The sequence below is a fragment of the Salarias fasciatus genome, chromosome 18 (genome assembly GCF_902148845.1).
Source record: "Salarias fasciatus chromosome 18, fSalaFa1.1, whole genome shotgun sequence".
NCBI lineage: Eukaryota > Metazoa > Chordata > Actinopteri > Blenniiformes > Blenniidae > Salarias > Salarias fasciatus.
The window spans coordinates 28314688-28325790 of NC_043762.1; the positions used below are offsets into that span (position 1 = coordinate 28314688).

Consider the following 11103-nt stretch of genomic DNA (forward strand, 5'->3'; position numbering starts at 1 on the left):
TAAATCTATTGGTTTGTTTCTCTGAATTGTTCTGACTTTTGACATGTTGCCATGTTCATTAATAAAGTTGTAATAAACTTGATTTTGTGTGGGGTTTTTTTATGACTTGACTGTGATGAGACTGTTTCTCACCAGTGTCAGTTTGAGAGAAAATACAACAGGAAACCAACCACTGAACACATTTTTATTGGCTGAATTCACACATGTAGTTCCCTTTGATGTGCGGACAAGAACACAGGTCTAAAACAAACCGGTCTCCATCACTTCTTTCAGTTTTGGTCATGTGATTCCTTCCCAATTCAACAAATAGCCCCAACTTTAACACTTCATGGCTAATAATAGTGACTTTTAAACTACATATTCCCAACCCCAGCTCTAACCCTTTTGAAATTTTTAAATCTCCCAAAACATTCTAAATTCATCACTCGCTTCACTCCATCAGACGATCATATCAACCCAAAAACAGACATTCAAGAGATCTAACCTTCAGATTGTCATTTAATACTGGCTCAGTATAACTTTCAAAACGGTCTCTGCAAACTGAACTGCAAAAACACATGTAGTCACGTCTTCAGTGCTAAACTCTCCCCGGGTCTTTTAAGGCTCAGAAGATAAACTGATCTTTGCGCCGAGGACAGCCGACATATTTTAAGATGGATAATCTGCAGAGACGGGACGTCTCCCTCGGCCCTGCTTTCTCTGAGCTCCTAACTACTCCAGGAAGGGTTCTGATCACATGAACGAGACGAGCGATTCCAGCAAGCGTCTGTTCGTTGTGTTTGTGGCGGACATTCAGTGACAAGGCTTGAAGACGTTACAGTAAGGCTTGATGCGTTTTCGTCCACCGTTGAAGAACTGACCATGTGGAAACACGAAGCCGCAGATCTGCTGTCGGCATTCTCACAACCGGAGGACGGTTCCTTTTTTCTCGCCCCTCGCTTTGTGACGGCGGCGTTTATTCACAGCATAAAAGTACATTTCACCCGGCAGCGCTCGCTCTGCAGGATATTTAAACACAATACATCTAACGAAGCTTTCATTCAGAACTCCTCAGGAACCCGCTTGTGCGTTCGGGCACGACGACACCTACAAAAGAACTGCATTGTTTGGCTGTATCATAAAATAAATACTCTAAAATACCTTCACAGCAGTAATATATATATATTCCCTCAAATTTACACAGCTTATCAGCATGAGGACCTCACAGCAACTTTCCATGACGATTATTATTGCTATGATGTCTGAAAGTAGCGCACGCTGCCATGGCACTTCTGAGGCGGGGTGGCGGCGAGGCCGGGTACCTGTGCGCGCGCTGCGATGCGGGATGTGATGGTGCGGCCACACAGGCCAGAGTTAAGCCCCGCCCCCCCCGTGTGGAGGGTCCGTGGGTCCGTCACTGCACCCGGGCCTCCAGCAGGCCGCCGGGCGCCAGCGGCAGCGGGGCGGCGCCGCTGCAGGCGCCGGGGTGGCGCAGGGAGTCGGCTCCCAGGTAGGCCAGCAGCAGGGCGGAGCGGCGGTGCAGCAGGTGGAGCATGTCCTCCGCCAGGCTCTCCACCGACGCGTAGCGCACCTTGTCCAGGTCGAAAATGTCCTTCAGGAAGAACAGCACCTGGTCCTGGAGCCAGACGAGACCATGTCAGTACAGGACGCCAGATCTGTGCCCGTCATCAATCAAACTGGCTTTAAAGGGTTAAAATCCTGATTATTTTTCAGTATTTGATCAGGCGTGACCTTGAAGAAGCAGCAGAGGTCGTTCAGGGAGCTCCTCGGTCCCAGAAAGCCCCAGGCCAGGACGGGGCTGATCTGGTCGCACACGGCGTAGAAATGGGCGATGAAGCCGTCGCTCATCTGCAGGTTAACGAAACGTGAGAGTCTGACCGACGGCGGCCCGGCGAGCTGAGGAGGAGAGCCGTACCTTCATGTGTTGTCTCTTCTGCTTCAGCACGGACCAGCAGCTGGACGCCACCGCCTGGGGACACAGACACTGGGTGAGCTCACGCCTCGCCGCCGTCCCCCCCCCCGCCCCGCCGCCGTCTCACCCACCGTCTCCTTGAAGGAGCTGTTGAGCCAGCGGTTGTTGACGACGTTCTGGATGGAGATGGGCGGGTTCTCCAGGTCCTCGAAGGAGTCCATCAGGATGAAGTCCAGCACCACGTCGTAGAAGGTCAGATGCCTCACCTGGGGAGAGGGAGCGGCCGCCGTTTCACCGTCTGCTCGCTGTTCATGCCGCGGGCGGTCAATGAGAGCGATGGCACTCACTCCGCGCGTGGCCAGCTCCACCTCCGTGTTTTCCCAGTGCTCCGTGTGCTCCAGGAAGGAAATCATCTCTTCGAACAATTCCTCAAATCTCTTCGGGCTCTGGAAGCAAAACCGTAACGGTCAGGAGACGCCCGTCTGAGAAACAGCAGATTCTCTCACCGTCTCCTCTCTGACCTTCTGTGCTTTCACTATAATAGAAGACAGGATCTTCTTCCCTGTGTCGGCCAGAAACATCCGGGTCGTCCTCTCACACAAAATGAGCTAAAGACAGAAAAACACCAGCGACGTTAACAGAAATCAGCCATCATTAGAACCGCAGGTAATTAAAGAGTGCTCGAAATGTGCTGCAGTGTACCTGAGACGCCTGCCGCACACAGTGCAGCTTGGCCAGGAAGTCCACGTCCCCGAGACACTCCAGCAGCTCCGTCCTGAACACAAAGCTCCAGCTAAACAAAAGGCCTGACGCTTCTTAAAAAAACTTGAATAAAATTGATTTTTCCAAACACTGAAACTTTCCCATATCTTTAATTTATTAAGCAAAGCGAAATATCCCAAGCCTTCTTTTTGTTTTGATATGGTTAGTGAGTTTATCAGCCATGAAGGGTTGTAATTATTGTGTAGGACAAATATTTAAATCTATGATTTAGTAATTTTAACATTCATCCTTCATCATGTAGTGAGTGTGGTTACAGGGTGCTTGTAATTCTAAATGGGTTTATTCTGAATGAAATAATTCAGAATTATATCATGAGCGTTGTGTTTACGTGGGAAAAACGAAGGATTAAATCCTCTCTCTCGTTGGGGTCTGTGAAGCGTTCTGATTGGACGGGGCGGCCGTGACGTACTGACGTCTCCCGGAGGTAAACAGTGTTTTTCTCGTCTTTCTTTCTAGATTAACTTCGACGCTGCAGCTTTGAAAACATCCATTGATTTCATTATTTCCAATTATTTTAAAACTGCCGTTAAATAAATCGTCTCCATACGAGTCTGAACGTGGACCGCGGGCCGCCATTTTGGAAAACTGCCATACTGTCATCACAGTGGAGCATGCGCAGAACGAACCGAATGAAGTTGCGCCTAATTATTAGCTTATAATTCCGCTTCCAAAGGAGAATAAACCCGCCGGTCTGTTTGGATTCAAACTTGACTCTGAATAAAGTTTTCAGGCATTTACATGGTCATTTTAGAACGGAACTAGGCTTTATTCGGATTTATACAAGAATAAAAAGTCCATTGTAAACACATGGTTGTTCTTTCTGCTCATCTGTGTGGTTTTGTTACAAAAACAACCAACAGCGCCCACAAGTGGGTAAATGTTAGAACTACATCGTTTTCCAAAGGTGTGCTGTTTACACTAAAACCTTCGGAATCAAAAACTCAGAAACGAAGCACTTTGATTTGAACGTCATGTAAAGGGGTGTAATTACCGCAGCACCCTGCAGGAGATCTTGCCGTCCTCGGCCATCTGCAGGGCCTCGTCGTAGAACGGGTGGTGTCCCAGCGTGTAGGCGCTCCGCAGCTCCCTGTGCTCCGACAGCTGAAACACACAGCACAAACCGCTGATGACAGGCTCCAGGACGGTCGCCATTTTATATCAGTCCCTTGGATTTGGGGATTTTTTTGGGGGGGAAATAAATACACGACGGCGTTCAGATAGTTCCTGTGTGTTTTAAACCCGGAGGCTGGATGAGTCAACATCCTCCCAAAAAGCTGCACCTGAGCTTGACTGCGTGTGGTTGAAGTCTTATGAATTATTAAATCACACTGACGGCAGCTGCGGAGCGAGCGTCTGATGTTGTCTACTTGCAGGGGAATGTCTCGGCTCTATTTATAGTGACTCAGCATGAATGACCCAGTTTGACTGCAGATCTGCTCCTTCAAAGTCAGTCAATGGGAAACAACTCTGCTGCTGTGAGGCCGCGGGCGTTTGATCGTTTAAAATAATGAGGAATCCTCATCAAGCTCCTTGGGGAATCAAAGGCTTTAATAATGTTGTGTGGGTGAAGCGGTATGGCCGCCCCTTCACCTCAGCGGCAGACACAAAGGAGTCGGTGGAGGCGATGCTGATGCTGTCTCTCAGACAGGCCTCGTCCAGGTCGTCTCTGCCCAGAACGTCTGGCGTTTTGCCTGAGAAACGGAACAATCACGGTCACACAGCTCCACTCCTCGGCGGTTTACGTGACGCTGTAGCAGCGACTCACCCCGACTGCTGCTGTGGGACGAGGGCTCGGACAGGCACAGCACCCCCTCCAGCTCCTCCTGGAGGTGGTACGCTCTCTGCAGCAGGGACTTCAGCCTGAGGATGAACTCGGCGCTGATCGCCTCCTGAACACAATCAGATCAGAAAGTTTGACCCCGATCGGAAGTGAAATGATGGTGTGGCGCTCTGGATACTTTTACTGGCCTCATCGTTTTAGACCGCACGCATTTGATGGAACCTGCAAGAACTCTAAAGGAGCGTTCCTCAAAACAAACCTGAGCGGAGAACTTTCAGATCATTTCCAAGCCCGTGATCTAATTTTCCAACAAGCTTTCCAAACTAAGACGAAGGCCGTCTGTTTGGGTTCCTGGGTTTAACCACTCTTCACCTGCGCTAATCCAGCTGAATAAGCTCTTACACAATCTATCCTCAGACACACTGGTGGGCTGGTGACAGCTCCGGGCGATCATGCTTTTTCTTGTGGACTGAGCGATCCGGGAAACGCTGGCAGGATGAAAATCAAGAAATCAGCTGTCGGGTATCAGACGTCGATATTGCACAATGCATTTATAGGTTTAAAGGAATCAATTGTGCAAAGATCAATGTTTATGTTCCAGTACAGCGGGGACCTGACGCATGGAAAAAGGCCGAGTTTATTTATCATATTGATCTGAAAAAAGGCCTGGAAAACGAAAAGGAAGCACAGATCTAATTTGAACACTGCTAACAGCCGCTGGCCCTCTTTGGAGGATATTCTTCATTCTGTCTGTCGTCAGGACTCCTCCGCCCACTGCTGCTGTTGCTGGTGTAGCAGTGTCAGCTGGCAGAGTTTGAGCTTCTGAAGGAAGAAACTTTACATCTGAAACAACGGAGAGCTCTGTGTTCTCCAAAGAGGCGATATGATCACTTCTGCATCAAAAGCCAGTGAACATTTGAGATCAATCAGAGCAGAGAGGAAAAGAGCCTTGAAGGAGAGAACTAACTTCTCTGTTACTGCACAGGATGTGCGGACCTCCAGTCCCAGCGGATCAGGTTCATCAACGCCGCTTTTCTGAGTTTTATTCCAACTACGTTAATGTCTCTACCGCTACAAGTCATCTTCTCACAACATAAAGCACCACGTAACCGAGCAGACGGAGTGAATCAGATGAATCAGATTTCTCGCTCTACCTCCATGCTCTGCTCGGCGATGGTGTCTCCGGCTCCCGTTTTAACCGAAGCGCAGCTCACGTCGTCCTCGGCCTGCCGGCTCCTGAACGTCAGCGCCTCCTCCCAGCGCCGCAGGGCCTCCTCGAAAAGATCCATACCTGAAACAACACACACACACACACACACAATTTAGGAACAGAGAAATCGATGCTGCAACTTCACACTCCTCCCTAAATGAAGCGGTGCGGCGGGCGTCAGAGTGCTTACCCATCAGGTAGAGGTTCTCCGGGGTGGTGACTGGTAAATTCACCAGACTGCAGAGGTCGCTGTCCCCCGCCCTGTCCCAGCAGGACGAGTCGTTTGCACAGGTGCTGCTGCTGGACGAGTTCATGCTTTTCACCTGCAGGGGGAGACACAGTGAGCCCTGCAGCTGCAGCAACGCCCCCATCAACAATAAGAAGAGCATCAAAGCAGTAAACAGCAGGAACAGTGGAGGTTTCTCACCGAGGCCAGGCTGAGCAGAGACCCGGACAGTTTCCTGTAGTCTCCTGCCGTGACCACCAGCCCCGAGGAGTAGCCATTCTTGGAGTTCAGGGTCAGTGTGATGTTCTGGCTGGTGTTGTCTAGACAAGATATCAACAACGTGAGAGTTCAGTCGCAAACATGACGATCCTACAGCATCGTCGGCTCAGAAGTGGCCGAGCATGACGTGATGAGATTATGACACTATTGCCTGCAGCGTGAGCGTAGCTTCAGAACACATGAGTGGATTACACAGTGAAGGAGCCACGCTTTCTAAACGCTGTTCATGCAGCTTTGTCAGGGACTCCGACAGCAGCTGCTTTCTCCATTTTAATGACTGAAGAGCAGCATCGCAAATGATTTACTCAAAAGCAAAAAATGGCAACAAGAAATAAAATCAGAGGTCCAGAAGTCCTAAATAACTAAAGATCACTTCCACAGTGCAGTCACACAAGGTAGAACATTGATCTGTAACCTGCTGATTCCAGCTCAGACCAACACAGGAAATGACCGACATAATTCTGCTGACGTCTGAAGCCACAAACTAGGCTAAGAGATGAGATTAGAGATGGACGACGGCGTTGACAGTTCGTACCATTCTCGGCCGAGGAGTAAAACTCAAACCCGGCCTGCTCAAACTGAGGCGAGAGGCCCCTCTTCTTGCCCTTCCTCCTCTGGAAGCGGCGAGCGAGGAAGAGGAGTGAGACGGCCCCGAGGGCGGCCGCGGCCACCAGCTTCTTGGTGCCTGTGCTGACGCTCACCTGCAGACAGGGAAAGAAACTCAATGACTGCAAACAGATGAACGTGTTTGAGGGAGCGGCAGTTCAAGAATATTTACTTCAGTAAGCTGACTGTTGTCAGGCAATAATACCGATGTACCAGACAACAAACCTCCGTTTGGAAAGCAGCTAAGACCATTAGCAGGCTAAACCGACGTGACGCTCACAACAGGTGAGAACGCATTGTTTTATAAGTGAAGCTGAGTCCCCATGAACAGACAAACAAATAGACTCTGTGGGTGTTGAAAAAAGTAAAAGCTCATAAATCTTTCAGATTAGACATCAAAACCCTCAAGTTTTCACAAGAAGAGGAAAAGTCGAGCACTATCAATGCTAACCTACTACACTCTTGTCTGTCAGTCCTCGTCTGGGAGTTCTCATAGCTTGATGCACTATTTTCAACTACTGCGTGGTTAATAACAAAAACAAAAAACAAGAACTGTGGGCGTCGCATTGTGATGCACAGCATGAGTCTGTCGAAGGAGTTCAACTGAGGAAATAGCTTAAAACAGCGGCGCCCGAGGCCGTAAGGCCCGCCTGCCGTGTGGATGTAGACGGGTCAGTTTCAGATGGCGGGGCAGGCAGCCCCCCCGTCTATACTTAGAAACAGTGAATAAGGAGCTGATTATCCACACACACACACATCACGGCTGCCCCTTTTCAACGACTCCGTGTCACATATACAGTCTGATGGAAGGCACGACAACAACTTTAACACTGAAAATAAACTGAAAATAAACAAAGGGGCAGAGTGCTGGATGACTAACGGTGCCTCTGAGGTGTGATGTGCTGCTGCTTGCTCCTCACGGAGAGTCCTAATCGTATCAGGTCTGCTACGTGATCTGGGCCACGCGGACTCCCGTGCCCTTCACATACACACCGCAGCATGTAGGCAGCAAATAGAGAACATCGTGCATTGATCGGGCTGAGCGGTACAAAGGCCAGAAGCGCATGACTGTTGCGTGCAATTTCCCATAATAGGTCTGCTTTTGTGTTTTACATGTTTTTGAAAATGCAGGACAATATATTTCCATTCAAGCAAATCAGTTGCCGAGTAAGTAAAATGCTAAATCACTCCGTGTCGCAGTGGAGATAAATGCTGTGCGTTCAAGCATGACGGAGTTTTACAAGTAAACAATCCAGCCAAACAGCGAGCAACAAATCCAAGGTAGTGTTTGGATCATAATGCTGAAAGTTACCATAAAATCACGTGAATTGATGCTCACCTGTGTCAGGGAGCTGCAGACGGAGAGCGGGAGGTCGACCATACGCAGGGCAGCAGCCTTGACGGACAGCTGGGAGCTGGAGAAGGACTCATGTGACATTGTGGCGCTCTATCCACGTCTTGGCACCTTCTTCATCCTCTGCGCCATTCTACTGGAGCTGGACAGGGTGGCAGGAGTGAGAGACATGGGAGGGCTTAACCTTGTGATACAATGACGGCGTTACATAAAGCCTTGGAGGAATGGCACACGCCAATAGCGTTCCTTAAACAAGCTGAACAGAGCACCGACAATAAATCAAATATATATAAAGTGAAAATACAGACACGTAAGTACACTCCTTCACGCCAGAAAGCAGAAAGTCGACCACTCACCTCACTTCAAACATAAAACTATATTATACTGACGCTATCAAGTGGATGGTGGGTTATTTCATTTTATTTTTTTCCATTTTCATCACACAGCACCTCGCTGCAGCGGCAGTACATCCCCGCTGGATCTGATCCAAGCTGAGAGTCTGCTGGTTCACAGCAGATTGTGCAAGGCTTTGTTTGTGTGTATCCTAATTAAAGGGCAGCTTTATGCTTTAGCTGTATCACACACAGCATCTTCATTACAGGTATTAGCAATTTAGCAAATGTATAGAAAAACACGGGCCAAAATAATCCGGCATGGTACGTCCCACAATTAAAGGATCTCTTTTCTGTACTGTCTACATTTATTAGTTGCCTTCCTGTACTGGCTGCTATTTCTGCTTTTATTTTTACACAAAGATTTTGTTTTCACCTTTGCGATTACCCTAAACTCCTGTTTACTGGCCGTCCCACTTTATAAAACACTTTAAAATGAGCTGTATTGGCTCAGTCTGAACAGTAGTGAAGTCTGGACTGATGGCCAAACATTTCACTCTCTCCTCTCTCTAACAGCACTCAGCATTTGCAGTAACTGAAGAATAAGAGACACCCGAGTTACTTACATTAGCCTGGGTTCAGTGTGTGTGCTGCATTTCCAGCTTCAAGTAAAAGACTGCAACTCTATTAAAGACTGATCTTCTCTGCATGTTGGGAGACATACAGTTCTATTATCCTTATTTTCAAAATAAAAGAAAAAATCCACAGATAAGTCTGGTTGAGATTTGCAAGGCAAAGTAAAACCTACAAACCTTGTACACAAGTAGCACAACTCAACAGTTGTGCAGGACAATATGTACAATCAGACACACTGAACTATTAGCATAATCCAATAATACCGCTTAAATCAAGCTTAGGATTTTGGAGGAAATGGAATGAAATTAAGGTTGCATGGGCTAAAAATATGTTCCAACCTCATAGATCAGGGCTGGGCAATTCATTTTCTGAAGGAAAGAACATGGAAAACTATTTGTCCAGGAAAGATTCTCCTCAATCCTGTTCAATAACATTATACAGTTGTCAGATTCAATCTCTGAAATGATCATGAATCAACTATGTCAACTCAGTGAAGATGGACAATTTAGAACACATTCGAAACAGACAGCTGTCACTTTTAAAACAAAAGCCAAGCCGTTTGTCTTTTATCTTTTGTATTAGATCCATAAATTGTCATAGATCAGAACAGATGTCCTTCTTCAGAGTATCAAGTGTTGCTCTGAAGCCTTTCTTGTATTAACTATAACGTTTCTATACCACCTCTGAATAGTCATTCAAAGTTGCATAACATCAGAAGCATGCTCACCTAAAATAGACATTTCACTCCGGGAGATCAGAAACGTTTGCAGGATGAGATCTGTTCTGGGGGATGATAACGAGCTGCTGGGGAACAAGCGGTGAAGATAATCACATTATGAAGAGCTCTGGACTCGGCCTGTCCCTCAGGCTAAAGGCTAACGCGGCTAACCGGGCTAATCAGCGGGCTAATAACAGCCGTCGTGCTTCTCGAAGCGACGGACACGGCGGCTCCCGCTCAACATAAAGTCCTGGCCATCTCCTCGCTGACCGCAGTGGAGGGAAAACGAAGAGAAAAGTCCCCGGTTACCTCTTCCTCCTCCTCCTCCGCAGACCGCTGCCGTGCTGGTGTTTCCTCCAGTCTTCGGCTGCTGCCCTCACCGACCCCGGCTGAAGGACTTCAGCGTCCGCGCGCTGCCCGGATGCGGCTCCGCTCTTCGCTCTCTGTGCGCCCCCTGCTGGCCGCCTCGAGTATGGCATGACAGTGACAGTATTTGAGAAGAGGGCTTTGCCGTGAATATTTGGACTTTGTATTCACTTATTTATTGAAATCGAAGTTTGGAAAATTTGAAACACGATTCCCAGACAAATACTGAGGCTCTGAGAAAAAAAAGTGTCACAGTTTTTTATTAAGAGATCATTTCTTTTAGGCAAAACTCAAGTCAACTTGAGCATTACAGTTATTATCTATGATAAAACATCTAAATCCAAGAATGTATGAGGGAAGCAGCCCAAAAGGATCAGATACTAAATAACACAGACAGCAGAAACCTGATAAGAATGAGAAGGAGCAAGTAACATGGAGAGACATGTCCCTAGTGCATGTACCACTGCAAGATGCAGAAAGTGGCTGATATCAAAAAGACCTACCTATGGCTACAAAAAACCGGGCTGACAACATGGAGGCACAGATTACGACAGCACAAGAACAGGCACTGAGCACAAGGGCCAGAGATTCAAGGGTCAGTCTGGAGGTGCAGGCTGTGCAAAGGTGCTCCAGAGATGGTCCTCCACACTGTAGCAGGATGCGAGGTGGTGGTGAGAAAAACAACAGAAGAGGGCAGCAGTGATAGATGTGGCAGTACAGCTGAAAGTTGACTGAAGCCTCAGTTCACAAGACCTAAACAGCTAAAACACACAGAACCCGCAAACTCCCAGGTCTCCACTAGAGGACCTGAGGCCCCAAGCTTATTGTTAACCAGCATGTTTCTTTTTATTGAATGAAAAATGTCTTCAGTTATGATATTTATAACATTTTGTATTATTTC

At 47.8% G+C, this 11103-nt stretch overlaps 1 protein-coding gene across 2 annotated transcripts; it reads right to left on the reverse strand.

Moving 5' to 3' along the window:
- Positions 1-167: 167 nt before the first annotated feature.
- Positions 168-10269, reverse strand: miga1 (mitoguardin 1). Of its 2 annotated transcripts, XM_030115451.1 has the most exons (17): positions 10146-10210; positions 9846-9922; positions 8136-8292; positions 6726-6891; positions 6113-6231; positions 5876-6008; positions 5630-5766; positions 4461-4584; positions 4286-4386; positions 3687-3796; positions 2615-2687; positions 2434-2520; positions 2260-2358; positions 2044-2178; positions 1916-1969; positions 1732-1848; positions 168-1615 (listed from the first exon to the last, which is right to left on the reverse strand). In XM_030115451.1, exons 3-17 carry the CDS (start codon positions 8232-8234, stop codon positions 1394-1396), a joined length of 1776 nt encoding a protein of 591 aa, XP_029971311.1. In that variant the 5' UTR covers positions 8235-8292; positions 9846-9922; positions 10146-10210; the 3' UTR covers positions 168-1393. The 2 variants fall into 2 exon arrangements, with proteins under 2 accessions (XP_029971311.1, XP_029971309.1); XM_030115449.1 differs by lacking the exon at positions 9846-9922 and having other exon boundaries at positions 10146-10269.
- Positions 10270-11103: the final 834 nt, after the last annotated feature.